Below are 18715 nucleotides of genomic sequence, written 5' to 3' on the forward strand. Positions count from 1 at the left end.
CACTGGGTTATAGGGCAGAGCAGTACCACCGGCTTAGTTTTGCCACAAGATCCTCAAGCCCGATCCTGTTCCGATGGTGCGCTAGCACAGTGACGGGAGTGAGATGGAAAACAAGGGAAGCAAGAATTTGATGGATTCAGACTCTTGCTGTGATGGGAGATTGTCTTTATTAGCCATCGGTAATGGAATATTCACAGATAACAATACAGTCCATTCAATACATGTTTTTTGTGTTACAGTTCAACCACTAAAGAAGGTGGGGTGGGGAATATCCATATTCAGGCAGCCTTGGCCAGAATTCCAGATGCTAAAAGGTTTTTTTTAAGGTTTATTTAGTCAAGGGATCTGTGCTATGAGCTATATAAACAAGTTTTATGGTAGCATTTAAGACTTAAGAAATGGGGTGCAAGTGCTTTTGGTGCATTGCGTGCTATGTAGCCTGTTGTGCACAAGGGTCAGCCATCACAGGCTGGAATCCTGAGCTGCTCTAACCCCCAAAATGCACTTTATGGTGCTCTCTCTGAAAGCCCACACATCTGTCCAGCAGAAGTGCCACAATGCAAGCGCCTATTAGGATTTCACATGGAACAGTATAGTTCTGAAGAAAAGAACTAATAACCACATTCTCACAGCATACTGTGACAACTCAGGAATGGATCACTGAGCTATCACCCACCCTTATTAATTTAACTTTTCCTTAATGTATGGAGGTTGGGGGGGGGCAGCAGAAAAGCTCTTCCCCAAAGTATCAGGTAAGCGCCAGTGTTTGAGGAAGTCAGTCCTTTTGGTGGTATTCAAGAGCTCCTTCTCACTGTAGCTGAGCAGTGAAAACAAACATGGAATTTGAGCTTAGGACGCCACTGCTGAGAGATCAGAAGGCCTTGTGCAATTTACATTTCTTGTGGAGACATCTCCACAATGCCTGCAGTTGTTTCTTTTCCCTGAAGGTCAGGACGATTTCACTCGTCCTCAATGCAGTGCTCCGAACAGCAGTATTAGCCTCTAGAGGAGACAGAGGAATGACCACTCCTGCTTGACTCTTGCCGTCCTCTTCAGTGCAAGCAAAACTTCCATTTCCCCCCCCCCCCCGTAGCCCAAGAGTCACTGTCACAGCATCTCTTCAGAAGTGTCCTAGAGAGAACTGCGCATTGGTCAGCCCTTGGAAGGAGAGAGGTAGTTGGTGGAAAGTAAGACCATGCCATGGGCCAAGAGCGATGCTTCAGTGTCTGAAAAGACAAGAGAGTATCGTGGTTGCTGTAGTTCTCTGTTGTAGTTGCAGAGCCAGAGATGGCTGTTAACAGACTGCCCTTTTGGTTTCTGAAGGCCTTTGGGGTATAGAAAAGACCAGAGAACCACTGAAATTGAGACTTCAGCCATGTAACTTTGGTTTTTTAACACTGTGTTCTGATTACAATCTAAGGATTGAGACAGTATTCCAGGTGTTTTCTTTTTCATTCCTTAGGCATTCTCCCCCCCACTCACCCACTGCTTTCTTCTTTAGCCATTGGCTTACACAGGCCTCAATCCACTCACCTCTCCCCCAAATTCTCCTGCCAAATTTATTCACTTGCCTTGAGGCATCTCTGCAAATCCCTGCAATAGCTTCACATACACTCTTCTTGTCCTTAGACTGAAAGCGCTCTCTGGCCTTCCTCAACCCTACTTTTCCTGCTATGAATTCATGTGGGAGTGAAGAAGAGTTGGTTTTTATACCCTGGTTTTCTTTACCTTAACGAGTGTCAAAGTGGCTTGCAATTGCCTTCCCTTCCCCTCTCCACAACAGATGCCATGTGGGGCATGGCATCTTATATTCCACTCGTTTTTGCTCACTGCCCCTGTGCCTTGACCTCCCTTACAAAACAGCCACAGGGCGCAGCCTCCTTTGCTTCCAATAGCTCCTCTAATTCTGTTTCTTTCATGAAGCATTTGGCTTAACCATCACACTTCACAATAACTAGGCATAAACAAAGATTTGTGTACGGGCACACACTTATTTAGATTCCCCCGTTGCTCCCTTGACTCTTGCTCTCTCGTCTCCCCCCTCTAAATTGTGATTGAAAGCTCCTTCAAGAAGGGATCTAACATAGGACGCTGCCTTTACAGAGCAAACTATGGCACTATCCAGCTCAGTGCTGTCAACTAACAGGTTTCCAGGATCCTGGGTGGAAAATGGTCTTTTCCAAGTCCTGCTTCCTGAGATGGTTTGAAACTGGGGATGACCAGGGACCTTCTGCATATGAAACACGTACCACTCCCCAGTGCTTTTTTTTACTTGTTAATCTGTAAAAGGCCAATTAAATAGGAAACAGGTTGCCTTCTCAAGTACCGTATTTCAACACTGTATTCCTTAAGCTTTCAGATGAATGGAAGATGACAAGGGAGGAGATGTAGGGATAAAAGAAAGAGATGAGGGTCGAGTGAAAAGAGTGGCAGTGTGACAAAGAAGTCTGTTCTGGGCAGTGAAACCCCACTTTTGGACCAAATTAATTTAATTCCCTCCTTTGCCACTGAATGTTGCCCTACTTTAGTTGTGCGTCAGGGCTTTTGGTCTGAAGACGGATGCATTAGAAATGTTAATTCAAAAAGCACAAGGCTTGCAGCCCTGGAAAGGCTCGGCTTTCATTTGCTATTTTAACCTGCATCTGACCTGCGGTGGCGGTTCTAAGGTTCTGTGACTTCCCCGGAAGCGTGCCTACATCCATCGCCACAGACTACCATCATATCATCTCTTTAGGTTCCCCTGATGAGAGGTTTGTTTGTTGAACGGGGCTGCTGATATTATACTGCCGTTTTACAAATCTGTGGTGAGACCACACTCGCCATAAGTCGGCTGCGACTTGAAGGCACTTCACACACACACGAAGCCAGCTGGGTCACCTTGGGCTAGTCACACTCTCAGCCCCGCGTACCTCACAGGGTGTCTGTTGTGGGGAGGGGAAGGGAAGGTGATTGTAAGCCGGTTGGAGTCTCCCTTAAATGGTAGAGAAAGTCAGCATATAAAAACCAACTTTTCTTCTTAAAATGCTTTGGGCTGTTTAGCTTGGAAAGAAGGCGGTTAAAGGGAGACATGATAGAGGTCTATAAAACTTTGCATGGTATGGAGAGAGTGGACAGTGCTTTTCTCCCTCTCATAATACTAGAACTAGGGGTCATCTGCAGAAGCTGGAGGGTGAGAGATTCAGAACTGATAAAAGGAAGTATCTCTTCACACAACGTATAGTTAAACTGTGGAACTCCCTGTCCCAGGATGTGGTGATGGCTGCCAACTTGGAAGGCTTTAAGAGAGGAGTGGACGTGTTCATGGAGGATAAGGCTATCCATGGCTACTAGTCAAAATGGTCATGATGCATACGTATTCTCTCCAGAATCAGAGGAGCGTGCCTATTATATTAGGTGCTGTGGAACACAGGCAGGATAATGCTGCTGCATTTGTGTTGTTTGTGGGCTTCCTAGAGGCACCTGGTTGGCCACTATGTGAACAGACTGCTGGACTTGATGGGCCTTGGTCTGATCCAGCAGGGCCTTTCTTATGTTCTTACAAAGAACCAGTAGTCTTTTTCACACTAATGAGGGAAAAGCCTCTGCCTTGCTACTGAGGGAAGATGTGAGCAGAAGTTGACAGCAACAACAAGGGGCAGCGGCTGGGTAGTGAGTACCGAGAGAGGGGGAAAGCAGAATCCAACTTTTCTCAGGTCGGCTGCGTGAGCAAAATCCAAGAATGGTTATAGCAGAAGCCCCTCGGCCAACTTCATTCAGTCTTACCTTTCAGTGAGCAAGAGAGCTCCAGCCACTGGTCCAGCCACAACCTGCAGTGTAGTGGGCTGAAACGGACAGAATTCAAGCCCCGTGTATAACAAGCCTGAAAAAGATTCAAAAAAGCATCTTGCTGGGTACAAAAAGATGCCTTCATTTTGAAGGCAGGCGCCACGCTCAGCTAGCTGTACTTCCTAACACAGGAACTGGTTTAAAGGGGGGGGGGGGACAGGATTTTGTGCTGCCAGGTCTGGCAATTTTTAACCTTTCTTAAAAGGGTGTGTGAAAATGAGAGCAGGGAAGCAATTGTTTGTAACAGGATAAGCACAGGCTTAGAGTACTTGCTGTTCAGGGTTGCAGACGTTCAGGATCTGCGGGCATCAAGACACAGGCTTTGATCCACCTATGTTCTTGAGAAGCTATTGCTGAAATCCAGAATCTCAGGTAAAAAATGAAAAGCCCTGCTGCGTGCATGGATCTTCCCATGCATTTCTCCAGATCAGGACTTCTTATGAAAGAGGAAAGCAGAGCAGCATTCCAAAGTGCGTTAGCCTTCATTTGATTGTATTGATTCTTAAGACCACCCTAACAGCTGTTTTGTTGGCATCAGCATCCCATACCTAGTATTAGGTGCTGATATTTATATTATTTAAATGCCCCTGGGGGAGGGGGTGGCTCAGTTTGTAGAGCATCTGCTTGGCACGCAGAAAGTCCCAGGTTCAATCCCCGGCATCTCCAGTTAAAGGGACTAGGCAAGTAGGTGATGTGAAATACCCCTGCCTGAGACCCTGGAGAGCCGCTGCCAGTTTGAGTAGACAATACTGACTTTGATGGACCAAGCATCTGATTCAGTATAAGGCAGCTTCATGTGTTCATGTGACCTGGATAGCCCAGGCTAGCCTGAATTTGTTTAGACAGCAGAAACTAAGCACAGTCAGCCCCTGGTCAATATTTGGATGGGAGATCACCAAGGAAGACCCGGGTCACTTCGCAGAGGCAGGCAATGGCAAACCACCTCTGAACATCTCTTGCTTTGCAAGGTCACCATGAGTTGGCTGCGACTTGACAGCAAGAAAAAAATTACTTAAATGAAATATTTTTCACAACATTATTTATCCTCAACTGCCTCTGGTGAATATTTACAATTACACGTGGGGTGGGGTTGCCAAGGCAAGAGAAAACTGATGCAAGGTATGGCTACTTCTCGACCAACAGAAGGCACCACTGCGTACCTCTGTCACCGGGCCATACAACTCTGTCTCACCGCTTGTGCTTCCTCATCTGATAGCTCCCTCACTCCCAGTTTCAGCATGGCTCGGTCCAGGTGGTGCAGTTCTAAGAGATGGGTCCGCAGGCGATATCTTAGGATGGAAGGTGGCAAGCGAGGCGTCAGGAACAGAATGCGACTTAGAACTTTCTGCAGAGAAGTCAGGAAATGGAAAGAAGTCATCCACAAAGGCCATCCCATTTCCCAGACCCAAGTGTGTCATAAAGGTACCTCTGTCCTACTTCATACCCCCCCGGGATAATCCCAGGCAACATAAACCAACAGTGATAAGGTCTAATAGTCTCCAAGATGCCATGAATCATATCCATAGCTCCTTCAGATTGACAGTTGAGTATCAAGTGGAACTACGGTAAGGCCAAGGACAGATAATATGTTCATAATGGGGGTTTCCAGAATAATCTCATCTAATTTTTAATGGCACTTACCACTTGCTGAACATTGAGCGTTTGGATGCCGAAGGGATGCCCCTCAAATAATGTCCTCACGGCTTTAAGTTCTGTTACATCTGGATGGGATCCTTCTTGCACCTCAAAGTAAGTAAGAGGTCATTGCAGCGGTTCCCCAAGAACAGAGGAAAAGGCATCATCTACGGAGGTCTGTACAAGACCCTGCAAAAAAGGTATCCTGCTAACTTGTGTTTAACTGGGTATATTATTTTCATGCCAGCAGCAACAGAGGAATCCCTCTTCTGATCATTGTGTGCAAACTTATCTTCTCAATCTGCTCTGCTTCACACCTGTACAGTGGTGGGAGGGGGGAAGGAGTTGCTAGGTCAGGAAGATAGAGCATCCACTAATTCTTGAGTTGAATCCAAAGGTGGTTGAACACATGAAGCTGTCTTTTACTGAATCAAATCCTTGGCCTGTGAAGGTCAGTATTGTCTCCAGAAACTAGCAGCAGCTTTCTGTGGTCTCAGGCACAAGTCTTCCACGTCACCTCCTATCTGATCCTTTTAACTGGAGATACTGGAGATTGACCCTGAGGCCTTCTGCATGTCAAGCAGATGCTCTACCACTGAGCCACAGCCCCTCCCCTTTATGCACTGCCAGAAGGAACGTTCCTCCGTCAGTCCACGGGACTCTCCAAAACAAGGCTCCTGGACCCAAAGAAGCTGTGCAAAGAATGAAATGGGAGACTGCAGGGGAAGCAGGAATTGGTACACGCCCCCCCCCCCGACAGAAAAACACTTTTTGATTAAACCCCTTGTCATAACAAGGGAACTATGGGTTGGGTTCTGGAATCCTGAGAAGGCAGCTTTGATGGTTTTTGGTCTTCCTGGCTCTCCCTAGCCATTTCTGACTCTGGAAAATTTATTTCTTCAGTTGGGAGGGGGAAGAAGGCAATATCACTTCCTCCTGCCTCTTGCACAATGAACTCTGCTGACGTTAGTGGAAGAAAGGAGCAATCTCACCCCGTTCCCCACTGAAGCCTCCTCCTGACCCATGTGGCTGTTATCCATGTGGGATTTGTGACCCTGGGAGAAGATGCTAGAAGGTAGGGGACAGCCATAAATATCAGGGATTCCTGGGTGGACCTTGCATGGTCCGTGTGCTGGATCCAGCCCTGTATCTCCAGGGTGGTCTGTATGTAGTTCCAGTCTTAAGGACAGCTTTTAAAACCATCTTGCTGAAGTTCCACAAGGTTACAATGGCAAGATGATGATGATTGTGAAAAGAATAAATCACCTTGGAGATAAATCCAAAGAACAAGCTGGATATCTAAAAACCCGCACAACAGTCTCCCTGCCTGTCAGATGGTTTTTTAAAAAAGGATTATATACCTTTCTGCAGAGATGCAACATCCGTTTTCGAAGTGCTGGGTCGGCTAGGAAATGAGACAGGCGCATTAGATCATCGACCACTTCGGAATAAGCCTCCTTCCTTGTACTGTGAAATGCCTCCAGAAACTCAACTTGCTGCTTAGGAGTCCAAAAGTGGCGTATCAGGAGTTGTCTTGGGAACAGATACCTTGGGAAGGAAAGACCTTTCATGTGAAGCTGCACACTTCCCAACCAAGATGCAGTAAGGGTGTCTGCCCGCCCAGTGCTGTGTGTACTGTCCACTGGTGAACACCCCAAAGGCAAGTCAAACTTTTCAGGGTCCAGGTAAGTTAAATTTTGCATCGAGAGAGAGAGAAGAATCTTGCAGCTTTTAACAACTCGTGTTTTATAAAATGTCTTCTGCTCCGTCATGGGAGGGACAAACAGAAACTGAAGCCCCCTCCCCATCTGTGGAAATGCCACTGAGCCACCCCTTTCCTTTGGAGAATTAACTTGACCTTGCTCTCATGTTCTGAAGCTACCTTTATGGTCTAGAATGCTAAAACATGCTTTTTTTTAAAAAATGCAAGTGGTAGATGCTGAATTCTTTGCCCAATAGCAAACGCTTCTTGTTCTGCGCTTGAGTAGGTAACCGCAGCCCCACACAAAATACAGCTTCCTCTGTGCTGCAGTCTCAGGCTAGAGCAGTGGGTGCTTCAGTTAAATCCCTCTTCAGCCACAGACTCACTGGGCTGACTGGGCAGCTCGTCTTTAGGTTCTCTAAAAAATGGGAACGACGTCTCATGTATGGCAGTTATACGATTTGGCCGTAACAAATGACAAAATGATTATAGTGTTGTTTTAGGCGATGCTTTCAAAACATGACCGTCTGCTAGCAAATAATATGGTGGTTAGACTGAATTTTTCCAGTTTTTGTTAAATTTCAAAGCTGCCACTGTCAAAAACTTGGCTTTATAAGACAGTGCAGATGGCTAGAAATGAATAAAATTACACTTTAAATAACTAGAAAAGGGTCAGTTTCTAGAATGTCTTCTGAGAATACATCAGGCCTTCCTGTTGAGTCAAGGAACAATTTCTGCCTTGAATTTAGGGTGGAATCTTACATTTTGAGTAATCTGTCCGTCTGATGTTATCTCCCATGCAATGTGTTTCAGAACCAGGTGCACTTAATATCAGTTACTTATAAAATCTCTGTCTTTAAACTGTGTGATAGAAAGTGGTAAAGGGACTGTGCCCTAGAACAGAAGGCTCCAAAAAGAATTTAAGCTTTCCTCCTTCTCTATAGATGAAATCGATTTTTTTTTTAAGCGACTGGGTTTTTGGGGTGGGTTTTTTTTTGGGGGGGGGGTCTGTTTAAATACCAGGGATTTGGAAAAGCTGTTTAAGTGTTCTGGTAAAAACAGTGCAGAAAGAACATTTCCAAAAAAGTGTGTGGCTGACAGCTGTACACGCACACACATTCTACAGAAACCAACAAACAAATCTTTTTATGCCACGGGCAACAGAACATAAAGCAAAAATACAGAATTCTGTCTCGGAGCTCACAAGTGGAGAAGGTGCGGGTTTCTGATTAATAAGATGTTCTTCTTTGGTCTATTTTTGCAGGAGCTAAAACACACAGCTGTACTGTGACAGCCCCCTCGCTGAAGAGCCAGCAACTGCACTTGGCAGCAGAAAAAGGGGCGAAAAAACAAAGCACAGCAAATGCCATTCCTGTTAAGTGACAGGGCCAAGCTAAGTTCCTACACTTTCACCAACTCTGAGGACTCCCCATGTAGACAGGCACCCAGATATACTTACATGAGCAAAAGAACCAAGTAGTTAGCAAAGGGTGGAAGCGCGAGAATCCCAATGGGAATGGCCTTGATCAGATCTCTGCGGAACTACACACATAAAACACGATTAGTATGGCTGCAAGGTGCCATCCACGTAGCTATAGCAACCAGGAGAGATGAGCTGGCGAAACGACTGATGGGGCAGTGGTGTACAAGGCAGCTGTTGCCTGGTCTGTCATTGGCTGTAAACTTCCAAGTGCCTGGAGGCAGTGTGTCACTGTTTGCCCCTAGCAAAGCTGGTGGTTATGGCTTTGCTAGCATTCCAATTGGAAATTGCTTCTCGAACCAGCAGGGCTGGGTTTTCTTATCCCCACAAGAAACAAATGCCTCCTTACTGCAGAAGCGTCAAAACCTACAGTAAAGAGCAAGCACTGAGGGGCTGGTGGCAAAAAAGTGACAATTGTATGTACCTGTGACTGATTTTAGGTTACAATCCTAAGCGCCCTTTCCCTGGAGTAAGCCCCATCGAATAACAAATTTATTTCTGAGCAGACCTGGTAAGGACTATTGATCCCTCAGTCTGCTATGTCTACTGTGGAATAACCTCTGAGTAAATATCATGCAATCTCATATTACACATTGCACTGGAGGAAAACAGTGGCAAACTCCTCTACTGCTTCTCCACAAGGAAGTGGTTGCAGGGTAGTGCCCAAGTGCCCCCCCACTCCACCATAATGAGACATTCTGCAGATAAGCATTTTTAAGGACTTTGGGTTGGGTAAATGTGCCTACATTGTCAATCCCATTGCTGTTCATACTTGTGATGGACAGTGTTTTCCTAATCTCGCTAATCCTCAGAATCCTACTGAACTCCATTTACTTCATTTATTATTTCAATTTCTAGCCCACCCTCCCCAGCCGAAGCCAGGCTCAGGTCGGGTAACAACCCCAAAAATAACAGACTACAATATAAACATCCATAAAAACAGTTAAAATAGTAAAATACAGTAATCAACCATACAAAAGTCAACCATTTGGCTAATTAAATCATAGATGGCACTCAAATTCCATGTGATATTTACTAAGGCAACAGGTGGCAGGACCCCCCTCAAGTCCGTGCCGAAGCAAAGTCACCAACAGAAGGGGGGGTAGGGAGGCCAGCGAAGATGACACTCGCAGCTGTCCTCAGTTATAGGCCTGGTGGAATAGCTCTGTTTTGCAGGCCCTGTGGAACTCATTACGGTCTCACAGGGCCCTGATGTTACTGGGAAGAGCATTCCACCAGGCCGGACCCAGGGCCGAAAAGGCCGTGGATCTTGTTGAGGACAGCCACACACTCTTAGGGCCAAGATCCACCAGCAGCAGATTATTATCAGCAAAACGTAATGTCCTTTGAGGGGTATACTCAGTGGGGATTACTCCTAGGGAAGTGGCTGTAGGATAGCACTGGGAGTCATGCCCATGGCCTTGGGAGTATTCAGATGTGTAAGTAGGGCGCTGAAATAGCACAGAGCAAGCTTGTCCATGCAGTTCTTTTCTTTACCTGAACGAATACAGTTATGAATGAGAAGGAATAAATGCAGAGAAGCTGATGGAATGTGAAATGGTGCATTTCCCACAAGAAACTTGGTTAGTTTGTTGTTGAAGCAGCTAGAACTCAGTGAAATCAGCCTGGGATCCAGAAGACTAGCACAATTATCCCTGCCTGCACAACAGGGGCATACAGAATGGCAGTCTAACTGGGCCCTCTCAAAACATAACTGCAGAAACCCATGATCATACCAAACAGAACTCAGCTTACATGCAAGACCAGCCCTTCTTCTCTTGTGTAACTATTTTACAATACAAATGGGGGGTGGAGGGTGGTTAAGCAGGACTTCTCGTGTAGGAAAACGGAGGCCGTTGCCCAAATGTGACAACTGCCGAGTGCATAAAATCACAATCAGGAGCGCGGGTCCACATTAGAGTCTGAAATTCTGCCAGGAACGGCAGGCCCATTGTCAAAGCCTACCTGTCTTAGTCTCTCCATCTCCCTGTATGGAAGCTGATAAAACTGGATATTTTTATGTGACATGTTGGTCTTTATTCTTCTTATTTCTTTTACCTCTGCGTAGAATACCCGAATCCCTGTATGGAACAAATCGAGAGAATTGTTCTTTCTGAGGTGTCCCTGCCGAAAGCCCCTCCTGAGCCTTTTACCTTTCCTTTGTTTAAATACAGAGCACAAAACTGCTTGAAGCGACAACAAAAGATGCATCTTCCTCATTCTCTCATCCCCAGTCTCTTGCTTTGATTTCGGTGGCCTACTTTAGCTCTCATACTTTCCTATCTGTAAAACCCTAGTATGCTAACCATTCTGCACATTGTTTTGGTAGTTTCCAAGATTTCATCAGAAAGGTAGGAAAGGGGGTGGAGAGCCCAAATTTTGACACTTTCAGGGTTCATAACCTGGCCTTAGTCTTACATCCTTGTCCACTACAACCCTTTAATGTTATCACCCTTAGGTGCCCATTTGGTGATAGTAGCTACACCAATGGTTCTGCAAGTGGTCTTTAGCCCATGACACTAAGTGAAGCCACAAGACAGACATGACGGCTGCCACACAGTCACACCCTCTACAAATCAGTGGAGAAAACTGGTGCCTTAAGGCACAGTGGAGAAATAATGGATTAAGGCCATTGTTTTCAAACTGTTCTGAAGAAGGAAAAGAATTGGTTTTTAATATGCTGACTTTCTCTACCATTTAAAGGAGAATCAAACCGGCTTACAATCACCTTCTCCTCCCCTCTCCACAACAGACACCCTGTGAGGTAGGTGAGGCTGAGAGAGATCTAAGAGAGCTGTGACTAGCCCAAGGTCACCCAGCTGGCTTCATGTGTAAGAGTGGGGAATCAAACCCGGTTCTCCACATTAAAGTCCACCACTCCAAATCACTGCTTTTAGTAAGCTTAGTAATGGCAGAAAAAGTCTCTGAAAGGCAGCTTGTCCACAACACCTCTCATAGTAGCGTTCACAACTATTCCCTTGTATTGACTGAAAAGTGTTGGCTATGTTCAGGTTGCCCCACTATCTTCTACAATGATATAGAGATTTTGGGCTCGGGGATTCCATGGGGAAAATGCTCCTTGAAGGTAAGCTATTGGGCTACAGTTATTTCATTTCCAAGTTGAAAACTTGAGTTCAAACACCCATGAATCTCACTAGTAGCTGTGGGCATGACACACATTTAGCCTAGCTTATCTTGCTGGGCTGTTGCAAGGATAAAACGGCATTATCCCATTTGTATCCTAGATTTCTCCCAAGAATCCCACCTTTCAAAGGCTGTTACCACACTAGATATTCCCAGTGATGTATCAAGAGTTTGGAAATGTTATACAAAATTCTGTTCGCACTTTCAGTGTATTCCCACCGATGTATTAAGAGTTTGAAAATGTTGTAAAAAATACTGTTCGCACTTACTTTGGCCCCTTTAGCTGTGAAGACGTCTTCTGACCATTTTTTAGCCGTGGTATCCAAAAACCCTTTTGAAGCGATGTTTTTATAACATTTCCAAACTCTTGATACATTGCTGGGAATACCTAGTGCGGTAACAGCCAAACATGCAACAAAATGAGGTGACAGAACCTTGTTGCGGAAATGATTGTACTACTACAGAAAGCAAGCAGTTGATTCTGGCTTTGAATCTTCCTTCAAGTAAGAGATACCTGCATGCAAACACAACAACAGCACAGCAGAGGGAACAACCGTACTCCCACTCTCTGTTTGCTGTCCTGGTTTCCTGTAAGAAGAAGGCATTCTAAAACTATCCATGATCCTCCATCTGCAGTCTGATGCAATCTGTTCTACCACCTCCAGCCTCTGCCAAATAATTGCACCGCATGTATGAATCAGTTTCCTAACTTCTGTTTCTCATTTCTCTCCCCTCCACCCCCAATCTCAAATTAGACTGTGTACTCAGGAATTACTCTATAGACATCATTGGGAGGCAGCTTCTAGCACCTAAACAAGGAGATGTGGGATCTGCTCTCCACATACAATATTGCTCTGATTCAGTCTGTATGAAATGATTTGTTCATACATTGTCACTCTGCTGAAATCGTGATGCCTGTACGAGGGTTTTTGCTACCCACCTTTGAGAAAGGTTGAATATAGCAGGTAGAAACGTGGAAATGTCCTTTCCAAATACCTTTCATATTTCTCATTTATGTATTTGGCTTTCGAGACGAGGGCAGAAATAGCAGCTTTGGAGTTTGCCTTGGCAGAGAACTGGCACACGGGGGGTCTGCAAGAAAAGAAAGCCCATGCAAGTATGTGCATTATTACCTAATAAGCCTTTCATGCCTTTAGATCTCACACAAACAAGAAACAGTTGCAAGAACCAATAATACACTATCAGGGAGGTAATTCACAGTGGGTAGCCGTGCTAGTCTGTCTGCAGTAGTAGAAAAGGGCAAGAGTCCAGTAGCACCTTAAAGACTAACAAAAATATCTAGAAATGAAGGACTGGCAGATCCCCTCCCAAAACAAGAAAATGGCTAAGGTGATGCTTATTTTTGGGGTGTAAGGGAGGCACGGTGGATTTACTTTGATGAATTTTTAAACAGGAAAAATTGTTTATGTATTGATCTAATCCCTTCATTATAGAATAATAGAATGTTATATAGAGACAATGATGATAATATAACTATGTAGGACTTGAAATTGCTTACAGAAGTAGTATAGATAGCTTAAAGCAAGTCTGTATGAGAGAAAATAAGGATTAGAAATTAATTTGAATTGCAAAAGTGTTAACCAGTAGAATTAGTGACGGAAGAAGATGCGGGGAAGTCATATATAGCAGATAGCACTGAATACTATAGATAACATAGTCTCAGTAATAGCAATGAGCTTTTTTTTGTTACAAGTAGTTACAACTGAATATATTGTTGAGATATGTTTATTTTTGTTGAATTGTGGAATAATAATAATAAAAATAATTTTTTTTAAAAGACAAAAATATCTTCTGGCAGGGTATGAGCTTTCGTGAGCCACAGCTCACTTCTTCAGGGAGGGAGCAGCGGCCTCTGACTGATGTACCCTAGATTAATCACACGAGGCAGGTGCCCCCATGGGAGCGGGCGAGCTGGAGCCGGGCCGATCCGCCCTCTTTCCCCCGCAAGCTCACTCACCTCAGCGCCGGCCAGGGCGGAGGCTCGGGCGGCCGAAGAGTCCGGGACAGGGAAGCGGCCGGCACAGGAAGGCTGGCGAGGCCGAAGCGCGAAACGAAGCGACAGCCCAGCCGCGCCATCCCGGCAACGCCCGGGGAAGGGAAGGGAAGAGGTCGTCGCTAAGGAGGAAGGAAGTCAAAGGGCAAAGGTCGCGCCGCCGCAGGAGGACCACGGCGGGGGCGGGAAGAACGCGGAGTCACGTGACCTCAGGCGGAAGGGAAGCGGACCGCCCGGCACGTGACTGCAGGCGGAACTGGGCGGGGGGAGCGCTCTTTGGCAGAAATAGACGAACGGATCTCCGCCCCCTATCTGCATAATGAAACGTCGCTCTTTGTCTATTGGCCGTGTAGAGTCGGATTCTAGAGAGGCCGTAGCTCAGAGGTAGAGCACCTGCTTGGCACGCAGATGGTCCCAGGTTCAATCCCCGGCATCTCCAGTTAAAGGGACTTAGCCCGGATAACCTACAAAAACTAATGGACCACATTGGACCACACAGCCCGGATACAGCCCAGATAACCTACAAGAACCAATGGACTTGGTTCTGCTTGGCATGCAGAAGGTCCAAGGTTCAATCCCCGGCATCTCCAGTTAAAGGGATTTAGCCCGGATAACCTACAAAAACCAATGGACCACATTGGACCACACAGCCCAGATACAGCCCGGATAACCTACAAGAACCAATGGACTTGGTTCTTCTTGGCGTGCAGAAGGTCCCAGGTTCAATCCCCTGCACCTCCAGTTAAAGGGACTTAGCCCAGATAACCTACAAAAACCAATGGACCACATTGGACCATACAGCCCGGATAACCTACAAGAACCAATGGACTTGGTTCTGCTTGGCATGCAGAAGGTCCCAGGTTCAATCCCCGGCATCTCCAGTTAAAGGGACTTAGCCCGGATAACCTACAAGAACCAATGGACTTAGTAGGGTTGCCAGGTTCCTCTTCGCAACTGCCGGGAGGTTTTGGGGGCGGAGCCTGAGGAAGGCCGGTTTGGGGAGGGGAGGGACTTCAATGCCATTGAGTCCAATGGCCAAAGCGGCCATTTTCTCCAGGGGAACTGATCTCTATCAGCTGGAGATCAGTTGTAATAGCAGGAGATCCCCAGCTAGTACCTGGAGGTTGGCAGCCCTACGGTTCACACACACCCGGGTTGAAATGACCTCGTAGGGTGCACTGCTTCACTTCTAGCTACAGATAGTGGATTTCAGTTTTGAAACTTTGCATTTGCAAAAAAGAGAGGCTGTTAAGTAGAGCAGAAGGAAGAAAGGGTCTACCTTTCTGTCTTTGCTTGCTAGACTGCAGTGGTGAGAGTAACTAACATTTCTTATTGGTTCTGGGGAGGGGCTTGATGCAGAAGATGGGAGGTTACCTATGGTTGCCAACCTCCAGGTACTAGCTGGAGATCTGCTATTACAACTGATCTCCAGCCGATAGAGATCAGTTCACCTGGAGAAAAGGGCCACTTTGACAATTAGACTCTATGGCAGGGCTGGGGAATGTCAGGCCCGGGGGCCATATAAGGCCCATGAAATCATTTGGTCTGGCCTTTCGTGAGTCCTGGCAGATCTCTAGCTCAGAAGGATCTAAGATTGGTGCTCCGCCCCCTCCCGTGGACAGGAATAGCCTCTATTCAAGGTAGATGTGAGTTTGTTTTGCCAAGAAACTGAAACTCCCCCGCCCCTTGCAGAAGAGTCATTAGCTATGGAGCTGCTAGGACTGCCCAAGAAACTGTGTTAACCCTTTCCCACCCGAGCCATGGAGAAACGTATTGTCTCTGTACTACAAGAGGGCTGGGAGCAGAAGTGGTGACAATGGAGGGGTTAAAGGGGGAAGGGCCAGAGTGCGCAGGGGGAGGGGGGAGTTCTTAGCCAGTGTGTCCTCATTTCATCCCTGCAGGCGGAGGTAACAGGAGCCGGCTGTAGAATCTGGCCCCGACCATGCGGAGCAGGAGCAGCTCTGGCGTGCGGCTGGACAGCTATGCCCAGCTGGTGCAACAGCCCATCCTGTGCCACCAGGTGGATGAGTGCGCCACCGGTTTGATGCCTGCTTGCCTGTGTGTGTGTGGGGGGGTGTCATCTGGGGCAGCTGCCTGCTTGGGGCTTGGTCGGTACCCCCTCTCCCTTCTGGTTCTTTCCCCTCTTAAATCCTGCAAAAGTTACGTAGGGCGGGAAAGTGCTGAATCGGGGCATTACTGTACCGGACTCCTTCACCTACAAGCCCCGAGCAGCTTGTCGCTCACTCCGTCTTGTGTTTGCTGCCCTGCCTGAATCTCTTGGGCCCAGCTGGGGACAGCAGAGCTCAAAAGCAAGTTGCTGTACGTGGCAGACACTGAGAGCCGTCTCCGGTCGTGCCTCTTGGGTAAATGTTTGACCAAATATAGCAGGCTAATTTTTAAGTTGATAATTTTGTATGGCCCGTGAATTATGTTATAAATGTCCAAATGGCCCTTGGCAGAAAAAAGGTTCCCCACCCCTGCTCTATGGCATTGAAGTCCCTTCCTAAACCCTGCTCTCCTCAGGCTCCGCCCCAAAAATCTCCAGGTATTTCCCAACCTGGGGCTGGCAACCACATCAGCCACGTTTTAAAACAGTGTGTACTGATTTACGTTCACTTCTGCTGCTCTGGCTTTCTTTCTAGATGCAGGGCAGTGGTGGTTGCTTTTCAACACAGGACAACTTTCCAAACTGGGATCCTAGGGTTGCCAACCTTCAGGTGGGACTTGGAGATCTCCTGACATTACAACTGGTCTCCAGGTTACAGAGATCACTTCCCCTGGACAAAATGGCTGCTTTGGAGGGTGGACACTGGCAGGATACACCTCTGAGGTCCGTCCCCTGCCTAAACCCCACCCTTTCCAGGCTGCACCCCAAAAATACCCAAGAATTTCCCAACTCTTAGCTGGCAACTCTGCTTCTATGCAGTCTGATATGATACCTACTTCTGCCTCCAAGCATCTCAACAAAATGGTATGATCTACTCTATCAAAGGCTGCAGATAAGTCCAGTAAGAGCAACAAAGAGATATGGCCTTTGTCTACACTTATCAATTAAAGCTAACAGGACCATCTCTTGTCCCATAGCCTGGCCCAAATGCAGACTGAAAAGGTGCTAGAGCAGGTGAGTTATCCAAGAAGACCTGGGGCTGGTCCACTACTGCTCTCTCAATATATAGGGAGAATAAACATGGAAAGTGAAGGTACGTTGTGTGCTTAGAGGCTATAAGAGTCTTGGAATGAATGGGGGGAGGATTGGATTATATGAAAATGTTAAATGGGGAAAGGAGTAATAAATGGAATAATTTGGGGAAAGAAGGGGAGAAAGAATTGTAATAATCAGTCCAGCATAGGATCTGGGAGACCCAGGTTTGAATCCCCACTCTGTCCTAGAAACTCGCTAGGTTATTTTGGGCACGGTATCTCAGCCTACCCTCCCTGGTGAAGGGAGCTTTGACTCAAAAGCTTATACTCTGTGCTGGACTCGAATCTAGCTGGTGGTGTTGTGAGGATAAAATGGAGGACAGGTAAACTACTTTGGACAGGTAAAACTGGTGAGAAAATCAGGGTATAAATATCTAAATAAAGAATTTATTTGCTTGTCATTTGTTCCTCTTTCTAATATATATTTGGTTATTTCTCTGTCTTGTTTCCTTCTGTACCTTCTTACCTTTCATTTTTTAAAGATCTATAACTTGCTGGGTCTACAGGGTGGGTAAATAAGTCCAAACAGTGCTGGTGTTCTGTTTGGTGAAGCGCTAGGTTGATCCTGTCACTCTTTAGATGCTCATTTTCCCCATCCAATTCCTCAAAACTCTGCATGGGGGCTTATTTTTGAGTTTTGAGAATTCAGTTGGGGGAAATGTGCAAATAGAGAGCAGCATATCCAAGGCGAAACCTCCCATGCATAAATGGCTAAAGCAAAACCGCTTTAGAGAGAGCCATGTTACGGGAGGTATTACTTTTATTTGTTTCAGGCACCAGCCATTAGAGGGCACTGTGGAGTAACTCTTACTGCTTCTCCCTGCAGTTTGGCAGCTGTTTCTCCCCCCCCTTCTAGCCTTGAAGTCCAATGGGTGGAGCAGGTGCTCAAATAGCCAGCCAAGAAGGAAGTTCCATGCCCTGGCCCAGCTCTTGCCTTGTGCTTGCTCCATAGCAGCTCCCTAAGAGGCTGATTGCCCTGACCTGGATGGCCCAGGCTAGCCTGATCTCATCAGATCTCAGAAGCTAAGCAGGGTCAGCCCTGGTTAGAATTTGGATGGGAGACCACCAAGGAATACCAGGGTTGCTGTGCAGAGGAAGGCACTGGCAAACCACCTCTGTTAGTCTCTTGCCTTGAAAACCCCAAAAAGGGGTTGCCATAAGTCGACTGCGACTTGACGGCACTTTACACACACACACAAGAGGCTGATTAGACCTGGTGTTGGGTCCAGCATTTGGTTCCCAACAAAAGACCCCTCTGGGAAGTCTGCGAACAGAGCCTGTTCCCCATAGTTTCTCACCTGCAACTGGTTTTCTGAGAGAGATTGCCTCTGGACTTGCAGGTTCCATTTTGCAGTCCTGGCAATTAGTCACCGATGGGTCTGCCCTACATGAGTTTGTCTAGTCGTTTTTCAAAACCACGTAAGGACTAAACTAGATGATGTGCTTTTCCTCAAGTCAGGTCAGGGTTTCCTCGGCTTGGATCTTCTAAGAGTCAGACGTGCAGTGGAGGGACCCAAGGTCTGAAGTGCGCTGGGGCCTGATGTGTATCAGGACCACAGCACAGGGGAAGAAGGGCTTTTGCTGTCCCATCCATGTAATATTCCTGACCTGAAATGACCCGGAGTGGGAGGAAGCTACACATGCAACATTTAGTTGTACTCCTGGCTCGTGGAGAAACGAATCATCTAGTTAAGTGCTAAGCAAATGGCCATCA

At 46.6% G+C, this 18715-nt stretch overlaps 1 protein-coding gene across 1 annotated transcript; it reads right to left on the reverse strand.

The window, feature by feature from the left end:
- Nucleotides 1-1086: 1086 nt before the first annotated feature.
- On the reverse strand, nt 1087-13883 carry LETMD1 (LETM1 domain containing 1). Its single transcript, XM_056860820.1, has 9 exons — nt 13765-13883; nt 12727-12878; nt 10608-10723; nt 8622-8704; nt 6822-7008; nt 5467-5568; nt 5018-5170; nt 3763-3859; nt 1087-1226 (listed from the first exon to the last, which is right to left on the reverse strand). Exons 1-9 carry the CDS (start codon nt 13881-13883, stop codon nt 1153-1155), a joined length of 1083 nt encoding a protein of 360 aa, XP_056716798.1. The 3' UTR covers nt 1087-1152.
- Between the last annotated feature and the right edge of the window lie 4832 nt (nt 13884-18715).

Source organism: Euleptes europaea, chromosome 1 (genome assembly GCF_029931775.1).
Source record: "Euleptes europaea isolate rEulEur1 chromosome 1, rEulEur1.hap1, whole genome shotgun sequence".
NCBI classification, from domain to species: domain Eukaryota; kingdom Metazoa; phylum Chordata; class Lepidosauria; order Squamata; family Sphaerodactylidae; genus Euleptes; species Euleptes europaea.

Bases quoted from the DNA above. Each gene is read 5' to 3' on its own strand.
- LETMD1 (XM_056860820.1), bottom strand. From the start codon at position 13,883: ATGGCGCGGCTGGGCTGTCGCTTCGTTTCGCGCTTCGGCCTCGCCAGC. The intron at 8,705-10,607 runs GTAGGCTTTGAC...TTATGTGTGTAG, and splicing joins AGATGGAGAGACTAAGACAG to TTCCGCAGAGATCTGATCAA. The intron at 7,009-8,621 runs GTAAGTATATCT...TTCCTTCCCAAG, and splicing joins TACTTGGTTCTTTTGCTCAT to GTATCTGTTCCCAAGACAAC.